The following is a 16868-nucleotide window of genomic DNA, read 5'->3' as shown; positions in this document are numbered from 1 at the left end:
ACCACTAGGAGTCATCCTGATTTATGCCAAATTATATTCATGAAATTGATAAGACTCTAGGTAGGCAGACCTTCCTTTGAGCACTGTCTTCCATTATAAACATAAGGTTGTGAAATAGTGGTTGAATTAAAGTACTATTTGAATGTCCATGATTGTTTAAAAAACTGGTCAATAAACTGATTGCTTAATGGATTGTGATGTCAACCTGTCCAATAGATACTATATGGAGCCATAGAAGGCTTACTTATCAAATGTATAGACTTAAACCCAGAACACAGATGGCTAATGCAGAAGATAGGAGGCTCAGAATTAGTTTAACAAAATAGAATCATGGGTGCAGACTAACAAAATGAAATTAAATGGGAATAAATAGAAAAGCCCACATTTGCATATGAAAGGTAAATGGTTTATACAGATATAAGATGGGAGAGAACTAGCTTGGCATGATTTGCAATAAAAATGTAATGAAAGTTTAATTCGATCACAAGTTTAACAAGAACCAGCAAAATGAAATTATCACTAAAAATGCTAGCATAAATTTAGGTCTCATTTAGTAAAGAATGATGTCTACTTTGTTGTACTTTGTGGTGAAGTTGTACTTTACTTTTTAGTTATACTTTATGAATGATTTTAACAAACCACAGAAAATTCCGGGAGGTAGGATTGGTATGGAGAGAGGAATAAAACTGCCTCTTGAATGAAAGAAAGAATTTTTTTGTGGTAGGCTGCAGAAAAGACTCAGAGTAGACATAGCAACTCTTTTCAATGTTTAAGGACTTTCATATATGAGGAATGAAACAGGAATAGTTCTTTTTCCCCTGTGAAGCTACAGAAGGTTAGAACCAGATATGAAGACAGATTTGACTTAATATTAAACAAAAAAGTTTCCTAGCAGCCATCATTTTCTAACAATGAAATGAGCAGTTTCATTAGGAAGATAATTGGTGTAGTAAAGGAGAGGTAGATTAACCACCTTATAAGAATTCTGTAGAGAACTTTATATGGGTCAGGGGTTGACATAAAGATTCTAGAATATTTCACAGATACAACTTGACCATCAAAGTTTAGGTTACCTTTCTAAATATAATGGAGCTTCATTCCAAAAACATCTGTGATAGTAAGAAACTCTTCAAAATAAAGATTCATCCTACATGTTATCTTTAGACTCTAGAAATTTTGTGGGGACCTTTTTGCATGCTTTCAGCATAACTCAGAACTTCTGGGTGAACTTCGACTGAGGACTCTCTGTAATAATAACAATAGTGTAATTGGATGATAGTCATTCTTCTTAATAGCTAAAAATAATAATAAGAAAAAAAACTATAACGAGAGTCCTGGAACAAAATAAACATATAAAAGCTGGGCTTCAGGACTGTTCTCATTTGAATGAAGTTAAAAAGAACTTCCTAAAGCAGGATGGCTGGTTAACAGATGGGTGAACTTTTTGATTTGTGACTCTGACTTTGACAAGAAATCCTTACAGAAGGTGTGACTCATTTAACCTCATTCTCACCATATTTATTAAATTAATGAACTGAAGCCCCAGATCCTGAGTTAAAAAGTTCCTCTTTAAAAATAGGTGCCACTCCTTCTCAGCTTTGTCAGGCCAATGCTTGGCTTCAGCACGGTCCTCTTCCTTCCAGAGGGTTTCAGTTTGGTAAAAGTCCTTTAGGCTCTGACATCGTTCCTCTACCTAAAAAAAAAAAAAAAAGGAAAATATAAATGAAAGTTAAGAACACTTAAAAACTTTTTAAAGAAAAAAATAACAATAGATTCTAGTAAAAGCCTATATAAAAATTAAATGGGAAACATTTCAGAATTCTTTAAATAATTATTGAATATTGTCAACTCACTGAAAAGACATGAAAATCTATTTAGGCTGTTGATAGGACTAACACTGGATAGTAAATTGAACTGACAAGTTTTTTCCCATAAGACATACTTTCCATAGAAAAAAACCATATTTATGTATCATATGTATGTATGTTTTGTAATTGGGGACAATTTATGTCAAAGACCAGTGTGGTTTCATTTAAAGCTGAATTTTCTAATTCAGAAGAAAGATATACATCACCAAGGAATACAAATAAGAAAGAAAGAAATGTAAGTCACTGAAAATTATTCATAATTAGTACATCACAATTGGCTTCTAATCAGTGATAAACCAAAGCAAAAGAATACAAATAATCACAAATTTTTCTGTACAAGTAATATTTAACTGCCTCCATGAGCTAATTTTGTTGAGGTACATTACTTTACCGTCCTAGAATTTGCTAATCAATGTAAGCAGTACTTGATGATTCTAAATCACTGTCTTTGAAAAGAGGTTATATAAAATCAAAGGTGCCTATAGCACTGCACTATAGATTAACATGTAATTGGGTGATGTAGAAATAGCAGAAAACTTTTGACACAAATTTTTATGCATTTTGAATAATACTTAATGGCCAATAGGATAAGCCTTCAAGAGCCTATAACTACCAAAACCAATCTAAACAGAGTGAGAAATTTCAGGCAATGATTAGTTACTATATTTTTAAGATTTTAACATTCTTAATTTAAAAGAACTTAATAGGTGACCCTGCAAATGGTGCTCAGAAACAGATTCTCTCCTATTTCTCATATTCTGTTTATTCATGCCTCTGTTTTGCTGACACTTGCTTCTTTAGCCCAGAATGATCTTTCCTCAATTTTCTGCTCCTACCTATCCTTCATAAACTAGGCCATGGAGTCCCCTAAGATTTCCTTGTAAGAATTAAGCATTTATTTCTTTGGGTTCCCAAAGATAGTTCAGGATGAAAGAACCATAAGCCATAGGCTGAGATTTAGGTATGGAAACTGGAGTAAGATGTTTGAAAGCTGCTGCTGAATGAGCACCAACTAGGGAGCATACGGGGGGTCCAATTGAGGTGGAGACCCATAAATGTGCAAAGTGCCAGTCAGCACAATTATCTGATTTTCCTCAGACACGTCTGGAAGCAAGATGAGAGAAGCTGAGTAAACCGTGTTGGGTAGATCTAGCACTGGGAATTGGCAGGGTTGGGCAGGGAGGAAGGCAGGGAGTTGAGGGCACAGGCCGTGGAGTGGAAGTGAATGACTAGGAGCTGTGCGGAAGGAAGGCAGGTCTGAGCGAGTAGGAACACGACAGCCTGAGAGCACCACGGAGACCAGAAGGGCTGCAGGCTCCACCGGGGAGGAAAACAGGCTGCGAGATAGCCGGGATGATGAAAGGAGGGGTCCTTTTGGCAAAGAGTTATTTGCAAAGCTAAGGTTCCAGCACTCGGTAGGCTCTTGGTCCCAAAGGGCAGACTTGGCCATGAAAGCAGCTGCTGAATGAGAAGCCAAGAAGGTACATTTTTGGAAATCAAGATGCAGAAAACAAGAACTTCTTTGTACCTTCACCACAGTCAAGTTCTGAATAAAAATGTTCAAATAATCCTGTCAATTGTGATATCTCTGCTGAACCATGAGAATCTGAGGCTAAGGAATACTTTTAAAAGTCAGAAATGACAAAAGGTGGAATAAAGAGTGGAAGGGAGGCAGTGGAAACATGAGATGTCCAGCGACTGACTGGTTGTGCCGTCCGTCCCCCCTCAGAGCTGCGAGAGGTCGGAGCAGAGCGTTCTGGGAGCACAGGCGGAGGGAGTGCGTGCAGGCAGCGCGGTGGTGGCAGGAGTTGAGGTGAGCATTGGGGGATGTGGGGGTGAGAAAGTGGAAGCCGCGTGCACCCTCTAACTTTGGTTGGCTTTACCCTGCATGGACCTTCCTGGCTTCTTGCCACAAAACCAGCACCCGCCTCTCTGAAAGGGGTGTGATCTGCAGGAACCTGGGTGCACTGGCACCAGAGTTAAATCAGGTGTCATCTTTGCGCTTTTCTATCACTGATGTCATCTTCCAGAAACTGGGCCTCTGAGAGAGGGAATCCAGTCTACTAGAGGGAATTTCACAGTGGGTCCAGTATCACCCTGTCAAAATAGTGTTTCAGAAGTAACATTAAAAACAAAACAGATTTGAGACTTGACCCAAAAAGCCTCTTGGCTTTTTTTCTGAGTCTGTATATTTTTTTAAAAATCACACTAAAATTGCTTAGGTATTTAAAAAGATCCATGGTTTAGAAGATGACTTACTTTTGAATAATTCTGTTCTATATTTAGGATGTTATAAATATTTGTAGGCTATAGTAAAAAATGTTCCAACACAACCACTTTGCTTATTTGTATATATATTAACACATACACACTTGTATTACTTTTAGAAAAATAACTTACTCTTTGTATCCTCATATGGTACCTTGGAGAATAAAGTGCCTGTGAGTGAGTGCGTGTGCTGGGATAGAGAACATGGACCCGCCCCCCAGGGCCTCAGGCCCCACAGAGAGCAGGCATATGGGCACAGGCCCCTTGCAGAGGTCAGCTTGTGGGTGAAGTACCTCCTCTGACGACTGGAGAAATGCCACGTAAGTTTGCAAGACTCGTGACCTGTAGCCGATGCTTTGGCCAAGTATTTTTAATTCTACCTCTAGCCATTTCGCTTTAGAAGAAAGCGATGCCACTTCATCAGGTTCAAATTCATTTTTCTCTGTCATAAGTTTTGCTGCTGCTTCTAATTCCTGTGATGTCTCCTATGAAAGCAGAGCACAGGGGGTCAGAAGCACAGGGGAATCACGAACATTCACATTTCATTACCTTCTGTCCATCCATCTATTATGACTATTAATTGAACTTGTACCAAGACTCTCCTCAATAAAAGAAAAGCATAGCTTTCAATTTTTTTTAAAAGGCCTCTTGAAATGAAAACCATCTCAAATTATTCTTTCACTCTATCAGCTACACTTCTTATTTAGAGCATTCTATTTTCTGTCACACATAGAAGAAAGGGGGTTTAGTATGAAAGGTTGTAAAATGGCAGAAATGTCCTAAATAATTTAAATAAAATAATTATTCATGAGAATTGCTTTATGATATTTAACAAAGGCTCTAACAAATCTTTAAACTAATTTTCTCATATGAGAGATGGAAAGTATAGAAATTGTTTACTCATTTTTTAATTTATAAAAAATGACACATTAATTATGCAGTTTTATTCAAAGCTCTATCTAGAAGGGTTTTTAACAAATGTAGGGGAAATATTACATAGGAGGTCTCAATAGCCTGAAGAGTCAGTGAAGCTCATTTACTTAGGGTAGCTGTTCTATGTTTTCTATTGGGTGCAATTTCTCGCACGTATAATCGAACCACTGATTAGTTGGATGAGTAGGTATTGCAGGCATTGCATATAAAATTGCCATAGAAAGAGCCATGTAAAATTTCAAGTGAGACCAAGCTAGGAATCAGACAAAAACGAAAGAAAAATGCTTCAGTTTCATTTGCAGCAAGGAGGGATTGCTTCCCTACTTGTATCTACTTGTATTTAATATGCTTCCCAAGTACTCCCCTGAATGAAGGTAATTTTAATTTATAAGCACTGCTTCCAGAAAGCACTCTGGGTAGGAGGAAGACAGGGAGTTTCTCCCCATGAAATTTCTTCCTTCCTTCTAAAATTTGTAAAATTAAAAAATGACATTGAATTCAGATATATATTGTAAATATCATTCATTAAATAATGAATAAAAAACACTCCATTAAAAAAAAAAAGGTTTGTCTGTGAGTTCTGGGTGGGGTGAAGGAGACCCTTCTGCTGAGAGCTGATGGAGCAGCAAAGCCCTTTCCTGCCGACGAGGCCTCCTGACTCACCTTCTGTCTGAAACACCTGGTGGGCAGGCTGGGATTCCGTGCAGGTTGTGGGCTGCTAGTAGGCATATTTGAACCTAAGTTTCAGGTGAAAGGGGTAGAGAAGGTACCAGGGAGAGAGGGGCATTTTGTGTTTCTGAGTGTTGGGTGTGCAAACAAGATTGTGTCTTTATTTGCCTCTTGGCATCTTGCATTAATGCATGTCACTTCTGGTATTTTCTTTTGTAACTTAACTCTAACAGAAAATCACAGTCTTAGAGAAGCACTCTCCCTGCCTCCTCTGGCACCCCAGCAAGGAGTTGCTAACATTCTCCAGGCAAGGAAAAGGGGCCAAATGAGTGTTTAATACCAGGCTATAATGCTGAGTTCCAGTAAGCTCAAACACCCTAATAAATGCATGTATAGTACAAATATACTCTTTGACACACATGATATATTTAGACACACATGATAGTAGGAGTTTTTAAGTCATTATTTGCCACAGTATTACTTTAGAATTGCAGCTCTCCAAGGATCTAGGATTAAGTTTTATAGCTACTGAATATAAGGAAAAGAAATCTCATTTATAAAATCATAACCATAATAATAAATCTTATTTTATTTACCTTAGCTTGGATATCCAGTTTCAAATATTCACTCAAAATCTTCTCTGATTCCGAAAGGCTGGAACCAACATTCATTGCACTGCAAAGTGCTGGACTGATTTTCTCAACTGACATTTCCACCTTTAGAGATGAATTTATCTGATTAATTAACTCACAATCATCCACTAAGTTGAATGGGGCTCAATTTCCAGGCACATCTTAAGTGGGGGTCCAAAGTCTGGGGTTCAGATTACCCTATGGCTGCCATATTTAGGAGTAAAGGACCCCAAGGAACATCAAACCCTGTATAAGTGACAACACAACACAGGGATATGCTTAGGCCACTTATTTGATGAACATGGGGGACCCTGATTTGATCTTCAGTACATGTAATTCAATGAATAAAGTGGCCTATAACGGGCTCTGTTCCACACAAGTTTTGTTCTTCATCCCCGGCTCTAACTAGAGATCCTGCTCCTCACAGTCACATTGACTGTGAATTAGCAGACAGACAAGTAGCAACAGTTAGAGTTGTTTGAGTTCCTACTGTGTTTCCACCACCAACCGAATTAGCTTGAGTCTCAAGCTCTTGGGAATGTGGCACCACAGCTGCACCATATTTGGAATCTTCCTGGATCCAGGCATCTGAACTAGCCTCAAATTCCCAAGTTTCTGGATCAATAACAGGGTGGAGAGGAAATTTAGATAGAGATATGGTTATTTAATGTCCTGTCCTATGAAGTCTACTAGCTATACTTAGGTCAGGCATATAAATCCATTGTATCAAATGGAAACATCACTGGCAATCTGAGGCCAAGCCTGTGCAGCAATGTTCATTAGTGTTAATGTCACTGAGATACTGAGTTTTGCTATATGTTCCATTTATAGATAAGTATTTATTCAAATAGTAGCTTCCTGGTTTTATTCCTTTTGAACACAGAAAATTTAATTCTCCTGGGCCAAGCCACTGCGTTGACTCTACAGAGAGAATTTTCACATGTATGCTTTATTCAGAATGCCCATGTCCTTTGCATTGGCCTAGTTCCATAAATGACAATGAAAATTCTTGGAACTACCTAAAACATACATCATTTTTTGGTATCTATCTGCAGTCCTAGTTTTGTATAGTACCATGTTAACTGAAATTCATGCATACTGGAGCCATGTACAGAGCCATATGAATCAAGGACACCTTCTTGATATGCACACGGTTTAGTTAAAACAATTCTGTGCAAAGTGAGGGCTGCCTCAGGGCTGGGGTGGAAGGTAGAATTACATATCTAGCTTTGGCAACCTGGGGCAGGGATGTCTGATGAGTAATAGTGAATTAGAACTCTGTGCTGTTCAGTTATATAACCTAATGTGGAGCCTAAGAGATGCTTAAGGAGACATGCCCTTATCCTCCCCCTAGGCCCACATGCTGTAGCTGCCATAGCATTTATTATCACCAAACAAGGAGTTGCATCTAAATAGTAGCTTAAGGAGTACACGTTTTATGAAACTACCTTCCTTAGGTAGCCTTCTACTGAGGCTGTTAGTTGTTGTTTCTTAAGAGCAAGTTCCTCGTGCGCTGAACACTGTTCGGTCAGCTGATCCACTCGCCTCTGAATGCATCCCATCATGTCACGAACACCAGTCACCCGAGAGCTGAATGCAACAAGCCAGTTGTTAGTTTGCTCAACCCCAATATCGAAGCCCCAGGAACAGGGAACATTTGAAAACGGCTCTGCTCTTTCATGATAGGTCTGAGTTGATAAAAGTTATTAAGCTTCAGGCTTTAGGATAATAAAAGTTAAGTAGCTATAGTCCTAGTACAGCAGAGAGCAAAACCAAATTATGTTCCTTTTTTTAAATCAGTCAGTCCTGAGGGAAAATGAATTATGGGTTTTTGCAACCAGGTGTTGTCTTCTTTTCTCAAGATTTAGTTTTTAATATTTCTCTAAGATATTTCGAGAACCTTGAGGCAAAAAGCACAGTATATTTGCCAAGTGATTTTTCTGGGGGTTGTTATTTAAAAGTTTCCTTTATCTCAAGATGCTCTTTGAATAGAAATCTGGATCATCCAATTAAGAAAACATTTATTAATCCAATAGAGTAAATTATTTATGTAACATTAAGGTCCTTGTTCCTAATGATTATGAATGCTCATAGCTGCATTCATTAGAAGAAAACCGAGTTATCACCAACAACTAGGAATCTAATGTACTTATTCATAAAAAAGAAACTAAGCCTCACATTGTCATTTTTCACCTGTGCTGGCTTCATGAGAAAAAGAAAGTGACATAAGAGCTCATAAAATGAAAATCCCTTTTAAACACCGAATGACCTTAGAGCTGGACCCCATTTACTCTAGTCTAACGATAGATTAGCAAGTTTCCTAACCATGTCCAATTTAGGCCTACTAGCAATACAAGATGATGACTCAGCATTGCTGATGGAATGAGCACTTTTTAATTCGTTGGCCCATCCCTAGGACAGAGCCTCTCCTAGGTAAGAAGTTGAAGTCTTTAATTTCCCATCAGTCATTTTCTTCAGATACTAATAAAGATTAACATGATAACTTTTAAATTTAATTATCCAGAGTTAAAAAAGATCTTGGAACAAGGTACAGATTTCAGTGATTTTTACCTCAAATATTTAATTTGTGATTCGTAAAAATGAATTTAATTAGTAATGAAATGAGGGCAAGATCCCAAATGACTGAGAGGCAAAGTAACTTCACAGAAATGACAATGAAGTTGCAAAAGAGGTGAGAGTTTGTCAGGCAGCTTGCGTGAGATTCAAGTATGTCCTGTGGGAACCAGTGGAGTCTCAGAGAACTTTAGTTGGGGGGAGAAAGTGAAACCACTGTGAGAACTCTTATTCCTGACACAATGTTCCACAGATGTTACACTTCAAACAATCACCAACAACTAGGAATCTAATGTACTTATTCATAAATGACTCAGAGATGGTAAAGAGTATAATCAAGAAATAAGAGTTGTAGAAATAATTCTAATGCTAGTTAAACTAAAAAATTCTGTGAAAGCAGTGTATTGACAATACTAATCATATTTTGATTGGTTTTAGACTTTGAGATAGACAGTATATTAAGGCACTTAAAAGCCCAGTTGTCCTATATAGTATATGTTCCAAGTTTTCTGTAGAATATGCAAATTAGGAATAAGAAAGATTAACATGAAAAAAAATTAAAGCAGCATCACTGTAGAAAGAAGGTACCGAGAAGATAGTTTGTGAAAGTAAATGGGTAAACATTTTCTAAAAACAGTTATTGAGCACTTACTGTGACAAGGCACCATTTTTAGTATTTTAAGTAGACTCTTCCCTAGTTCTCAGAACTGCCTATGATCTAGGTGTAATTGTTATCTCTATTTTGCAGAACAGTAAACTGAGCAACAGGAAGGCTTAGTAACTTGCTCAGGGCACAATTATTAAGATGCAGAGCTGGGATTTGAACCTGCTCATCTGATCTTAAAGTCCACCCTCTTGACACAAAGCATGGTGGGTATTCGTCCTCTAAAATTCCACTTTCCCTTGAATCAAGTGTTGATGGCAACAGGATTAGCCTGGCTGGCATACTCTTGAAATTGGCTGGCTTCTCTAGGTAATGCAATGTCTGCCTGTAAAGGGGCTACGAGAGGACACTCGTTCAAATTCACCTCTTGAAGCTACCTTCAGCACAGAGGACAGAAACGGGGAAACAAAAGCTAAACAAACATTCCTTCGGGAAAAATGTTGCTCGTTAGCAATTTACAATTTTAATTCGATGAATCACAACCAATTAAATAAGATCTCTTCCTCTCTCTTTGGAAGAACCATTTATTGTCGACTTTTCAGTGACCTGGAAGATCTCGTCTCATTTTGTGGTGATTTATGCCTTACAGTGTGTTATCTATTACACTGTAAATTCTTTAAGGGAAGGGACAACATTCTTTTCATTCATATATCCTTTGCAGCCCTGAGCACATAACCTTCTAAGTAGCAGATCAATGCATATTTTCAAGTTAAATAAAATACCCTTTGATTAACATTTAAGGGAAGAGATGACATAGGTTTAAGGAAGGAGAATATATGCGCAGATAATTACTGTATAAAAATGTCACTAGTAAGTTTCCAAGGGTTTTTAAACAATGATGACTTTGCTTTGTATCCACTTAGTTTTAGTCTATCCAAACACTGTCCAGTTTCTTTTTTGATGGATTAGCATTTCCAGTTAGATTGACTGACACTCCCCTCCTCTGTTTAAAGTCTTAGAGGGGTAGACCAAATCCCTTGTTCACTGGGCATCATTGCCTGCCCAGTGGGTACTCCACTCTTTACTTGTGGCTTACATTCCTTCCTCATTATGAGAAGTTCTCAATTATTTTTCTTTCCGTAGCCAGCTCCTATTTTCCTCACTCTGTGTCCTCAGCCAGGTCATCTCTGTCTGATCAGGCATTAATCTCTTCCTTTCCTTCTCGGTTGGAATATATCTGTCACACTCCTAACCCCAGTGTCACTCCCTCTCCATTCTTTCTTAGTGAACACCTCATCTGCAGGTAACAACCAGCCCTGATCCCATCATTTTCAGATAGAAACCTTCAACACTGATTTCAGATTTTTCTTTTGAACATTACAAAACATTTTAAAACATGTTTAGTCTGCAATTGGCAATTTCCTCAGAGCCTGAAAAGCAGACGGTTTGATCAAAGGAAAAATATGACCTCACTCTCTGCCAGCAATTCTTACATGAATAGAAAATAAATTAATAGTATTTCATCAGTCATGCAGGAATGAGTCCTATTATTTCACAGTAATATTAAATAAATGATGGGACAAGAACTGAGGGTGGATAACAAATTTGGTTGAATGAACTAGTCAGTCACTTTGTTCTGATTCTGAAGCCACATTGCTCATGTGCTGGCTGGTGGGGTGGGAGAGGGGCTAACCATGGAAGGGGCATCTAGGTCTGACAATCTGTGGCTCTGTAGTTTGCGTTGGAAGTACTGACTGACCTTTGGGCTTCCTCTGCAGGAACGGATCGGATGGCACCTGTCCGTGCTATGGGCATGCGGTATGTCAGATTACTCCTGATGTTGGCCTTGACTTGTCCAAGTATCACAGATATGCAGAAATTACAGACTAAAGGCTTTCTTACACATTTGTCAGATACTCCTTCTTGGGAGGCTTTTCTCCTCTATTCACTGAGCCAGAAGAGGAGTGGGAAGCGGGAAGAAAAATGATTTTTTTTTTTTCCTAAAGAGCAGAGACATACTGACTTCTGGTTCAAAAATATACTGTTCTATTTGCTGTATGGAAGCAGTTGCCCTGTCTTTGCATCTGTTGCAAATTGGGGCTAGAGGAGGGGAGCAAATCCCAGTGTTAAGGCATTCTAATGATTCTTTCCAGAAAATGCAAGTTGCTTTCAAACCTTTCATAAATTACTGTTGGCAGCCCATCTGGATTAGGACCGCAACCAGATGGTAAGCACTTGACAGTTTACTCGATCTCATGAGAAAGAATAAGCTGATTATAGTTTTCTTTTTGTCTATGGACAAATTATGCTTTAAAAATGGAAACAGAATGTCTTCCTTATCTTTAGCTTGCTACTTCTTTGGACAAGAACCCAAGCAGTGTCCCTTCACACTTATGACCTTTATTTTGGAGGAAACAACAGCCACTCTGTAGTTTTCACCCCTACTTTGAAAAAGTGCCAATCATACTGTAGAAGTGAAATGCATTTTTACAATAATTTTTTTAATTATGCCCGTTAAGAATCACTCCCCACCAAATACACGTGCACACGTGCACACACACACACACACACACACACACACACACATCATTGATATACACATAACAATGAAGAAACAGGAAGTAGTAAGTGGGGCTGAAGCTACAGGGCTCTTGGGGTTCTGGTCCAGAGGCATGCAAAGATGGCCAAGAACTCCATTCCTATGAAACTATAGAGACCTAACAAGCCCCATGGGTACACTAGCTACATGAAGGGTACCATAGCTAGGATTCTGCCTGAACTGAGTAACAGTTATGGGGTTTCCCTCATTGTAAAAGGAGGTTGAAAATGCTATAGCCAACTGCTACTGGGACCAAGCAATCAGGGCAGTCAGGAACCCCATCCTGTATGTGTGCACACACACACACACAGAGCCTGGTTTTCTGGCTGCATGTGTGAGAGCCACAGTATATCGATGGAGCTCATACTATCCCAAATCAAATAGCATAAGACTGATTGTGAGTTCAGGTGGAAGTCACTGCAAAGCTTTTAAAGAGAAGAGAGCAAAGAGGAGAGGGCAAAGCAAGGAAAATAAGGCCAAAGAACAAACATTTCCCACCCCAGATGCCAGTGCAACCTAAAACTTCAAAACACATGAGGAAAATAAATCCTAAGAAAGGACACTCAATAATCAAGAGATAAATATACTCTATTTGAAACAAAAATTAATAAAGAAATATGAAAATTATTTTAACATAAATATCTCTGAGATCATCAGAGATCAAGGAAAACCCAAAATCCATAATGAAAGAAGAAACTCTGAAGCAAAACAGAAATAAAACAAAATTGTATATGAAAAGAATGAGTTAGAATGAGTTTTATAGAAATGAAAGCAATATAGTTATGACAACTTTTTACAAAAAAATCAATGAATGAAAACAAAGGGAATTTAATGAAAGAGACAATCATTGTGAGAATGCAGCAGGATGAGCTAAAGGAATGAAAAATATGAAGGCAGTTTAGAGGCCTGTGAGACAGAATCAGAGGCTCTGACATTCTTCTTTTGGGAGTTACAGGAGAGGAGAAAAGAGAGAACAACCAAAAATCAATATTTAAGAAGATAACTTGAAAATTTTCCATGGTTGGCCACATAAATCCTTGATTAAAAAAGGGCACAGTGAGAACTAGGCAGATAAGTATTCTCAATGGAGATAATTTGGAGAATATAAGAATATATTTTAATGTATTTCCTTCCAAAAAGTTTTTGTCTTTGCAATCCTTTCCACCTCCACTACTCCAAAGTTGGTAGCCATACATATAATCTGGATCCCACTTTATTCATTTAACATCATATTGTAAGGATACTCTCTTCTTCAAATGGTCCTCAAAAACCCTTCTTTGATATTGGCTTAGTGTATTCCATAATGTGTTTGCCCCTAAACTATTCAAACATATCCTAATTTTCTAGAATAGTTAGGTGGTTTTCAAGTTGGCATTATTATACACAGCAGTGTGATGAACGTTTTATTCATAAAGATATCCACTTACATCTCTCCCTCCCTTTTTTCTGTGTTCTTTTCTCTCTAGACCCTCTTATCTGAGAGAACTCCTCCTCAGTCATCCAAGGGACAGATTTCTGCCCCTTGATCAGGCTTCCTCTGTAGACTTTGCAGTTCCAGACCTTCTTATTCTGGGATCCTTGCTTCACATCAGATCATCAGCTTCATAAATAAATTTATAGTGGAGAGTGACTCCTAGATACTGCACAACAGCCTAGTCTAATTTTATTTTCTTCTCCTATGCATGATATAGACTTTTTTTTTTGAGAGGGCATCTCTCATATTTATTGATCCAATGGTTGTTAACAACAATAAAATTCTGTATAGGGGAGCCACTGCTCAATGCACAATCATTAAGACTTTTGATAGCCTAGTCTAATTACTTCTAGATTTAATGGAAAGTGTGTAACTTTGGGTACCTTCCATACTGAGTTTCAGAATTATAAAAGCATTAATGATGTTAACAGGTCTTGGTTACAGTTATGACATTTACTAACCTCTACAAAGAACGATTTAAAGAGACATGGAAATATTTGGAAAGTGGCTAAGTTAACACTGTCAAAATAACTCACTTTTGTATAAATTTCAATATCTGATATTTACCACCTAAATAAATTATCAAACTCTTTTTTAAAAAAGTTCTTAACTGCTTGGTATAATGACTCTGTTAGGCAAAGAAAATTTCTGCTTTTGTTTCTTTGTTTTGTTTTGGTTGAGGGTGGGGATTGTATTTTTTTTTTTTTGCTTTCCACTTAAGATATTTTAAGATATTTTTACTATGATAGATGCTTTCCTTTAATGTCAAACCAGCCCCTTAACTTTTCAAATTAAGTCACCTAGTACGTAAATACTAAATACTAAACATAAAAGAGGTTTCCTACATGGTTGACCTTGAGAGTTGACCTCAGATAATGTCATGGTCCAGAAGAGGAGATGATGCTGTCACATGTCAAACAGCTAACGATTGATTCACAATACCACAGAATGAAAAGTGAAGCCATGAGCTAGAGCTGACAAATAAAAAGGAATTCAAAACATTTTGTGTGGTAGGCACTGGGTCTGTTCATCTTCACTAGATGTGGACCCTTCATTGCTCTTAGACAATCAAATTCAGCAATGGCCCTCTCAATCTCACTCCTTCACTCAACCAATCCTGATCACAGGAGCTTGGCTTATGGCTGTCTTTCTGAAGAGGTGGCCCCAACACCCACTGTCCCCATGGCTTCCTCACACTTGGCGTACACTCTGTTGTTGTGTTGTTCCCTGACCAGTTGTTAATAAGGTTCTGGAGATTCTGGGCCAGGTTTATGTATGTTTGACTGCCCTGGAAGCCTGGTGCTGGCATGTCATATGAAATGCTTGTATGTACGTTGAATGATTTTTTTAAAGAAACTGGAAGAAAAACTTTGCAGGGAAGGCAAGACCTGAGTTGAAATTAAAAGAGGGAGTACATTTTAAGTGTTCTAGAATAAGAAAGAATCCATGTTCACTAAGGGATTGGGATCCTTGTTCCTGATTAAAGTTGAATAAAAAGAGTAGATAGAGAGCTAGTAACCTAACACAGCAGTTCAGACCTGCCCTAGAGTCATTCAAGGACTCACTCTACCTCTTAATACAACGTTACAGGTCGTAGGGCAAGTCACTGAAACTTTCTGTGCCCTAGCTTCCTCATCTGCAAAACAGGGATGATGATAATAGTAGTTCCTGGATCACAAGGCAGTTCTGAGGATTACATTCATTGATGTATATAAAGTACACAAGTGTTTGCCACTATTGTCAATGAGCATTTGAGCACAGACTAATTTCCACCCAACTCTGTGATATGTTTAATGCCTTTCTCCCCTTTTCACCCTCTCCTCAAGCCATGCTGTACTTCCTTCTGTTACACTTTTGCTGTTCTGCCAGGAACATTTACCTCCCAGTTATTTGTACGGTAGGTAACTCCTTCTCCTTAAATAATCCTTCCTGACTTGACGCCAGTATCTCGAATAGTCCGCTCCCCACAGTCACTCTCTACCTCTTATCATGTCTGTATTTTTTCACAGTACTCACTGCTATGTAAGAGCATCTTATTTATTGATTTATTTGTTGGTTGACTGTTTATTCTTACCAGAATATAAATAGCATGAAGGTAGACACTTTGCCTATCACATTAAATGCTTCGGATCACCTGATTTACAAAAATGCTCAATAATATTTTTTGAATGAATGAATGAATGAACCACATTCTGTCTACAGTTCATAACCATTTACAGTATCAACCAAGGAAAGTACTGGTAGCCAACATAAATGAAAATCATGGAAAGAGAATGCAAAATTCCTATTAACTTCTGTTTTTATTTCTCTACAAAATATGAAAATGTGAAGAATTAATATTAAATAAGAAATAATAAGTGTTAGATCAAAACAGACAACACCTAAGGTTATACCAAAGTGAAATATTCAGTTAGGATGAAGTTTATAAGTTTAATTCAGCATAACAAGGTAGAATGAAAACTGGTGTAGTCTTTCATGCAGGGATAGAAACTGTCAATACTGGAACAAATTTACTTGTAAATCTTAATTTTGGCAAACAGGAAAAGGCAGATGAATACTTCACAGGATAGCCTGGTTTGGCTGTGTGTTTATATATTTTTGAGTTCTGAATTGAACTCAACAAAGAAGGTCCCTCATTTTTCTCAAATAAGGGAAAATTTCAGGATTTCCAATCACCACAGCTTCCTGTAGCTTAATAAAAGCAGAATATGCTGCTTAGTAGCAGGCCACCTTTGGTCTATTATTGGATTTGGTGCTCAAAGCCAATGCTAAACAAGGCCTCAGGAGAGGTGAGGTGGCCCTGAAGCCAGGAGCTTTCAACTTCACCATAAATCTAAGTTTAACCGGTATCAGTTACTATTACAGGTACCTTGCATCATACTAAGCGCTAATGAGTGCACTAAAATGCCTTTCAAATGAAAGTGTATTTCAGTTATGTAACAGATATTATACTTTGAAAAGATAATAAACTATTTAACAATGGCTTGGAATTATCACCCAACTGTAGGGAGGAAACAGAAAAGCCAGGAAACATATAAATAACCATACTTATTTTGTGAAATTGCTCTAACTTCAAAGGTGTTTAATTCCAGGGTAGAAAAACAATGTGGATCTGTCCATAATAAGGTAGCAATCAGACAAAAATAATGGCAAAGTTTTCAGATTTACTGAGAAGCTTCATCTCAGGTAAATGTGAACTTCTGAACTCCTATTTTATTGACTAACAGGGAAAAAATTATATCTAAGG

The 16868-nt window shown here is 37.8% G+C and overlaps 1 protein-coding gene across 4 annotated transcripts in view; it reads right to left on the bottom strand.

Annotated features, from left to right (window-relative positions):
- Nucleotides 1-16868, bottom strand: part of CCDC141 (coiled-coil domain containing 141) — a 176451-nt gene that overhangs the window by 38943 nt on the left and 120640 nt on the right. For all 4 annotated transcript variants that reach the window (XM_073218601.1, XM_037000310.2, XM_037000309.2 and 1 more), the window contains exons 9-12: nucleotides 7819-7960; nucleotides 6335-6454; nucleotides 4430-4621; nucleotides 1514-1693 (exon numbers count right to left, since the gene is read on the bottom strand). In XM_073218601.1, the coding sequence (XP_073074702.1) occupies nucleotides 1514-1693; nucleotides 4430-4621; nucleotides 6335-6454; nucleotides 7819-7960 (634 nt within the window). The remainder of the gene's footprint in view (nucleotides 1-1513; nucleotides 1694-4429; nucleotides 4622-6334; nucleotides 6455-7818; nucleotides 7961-16868) is intronic.

The sequence above is a fragment of the Manis javanica genome, chromosome 12, assembly GCF_040802235.1.
Source record: "Manis javanica isolate MJ-LG chromosome 12, MJ_LKY, whole genome shotgun sequence".
NCBI classification, from domain to species: Eukaryota; Metazoa; Chordata; class Mammalia; order Pholidota; family Manidae; genus Manis; species Manis javanica.
Note: the sequence above shows the minus strand (reverse complement) of the source record. Positions and strands in the feature narration are given on the sequence as shown.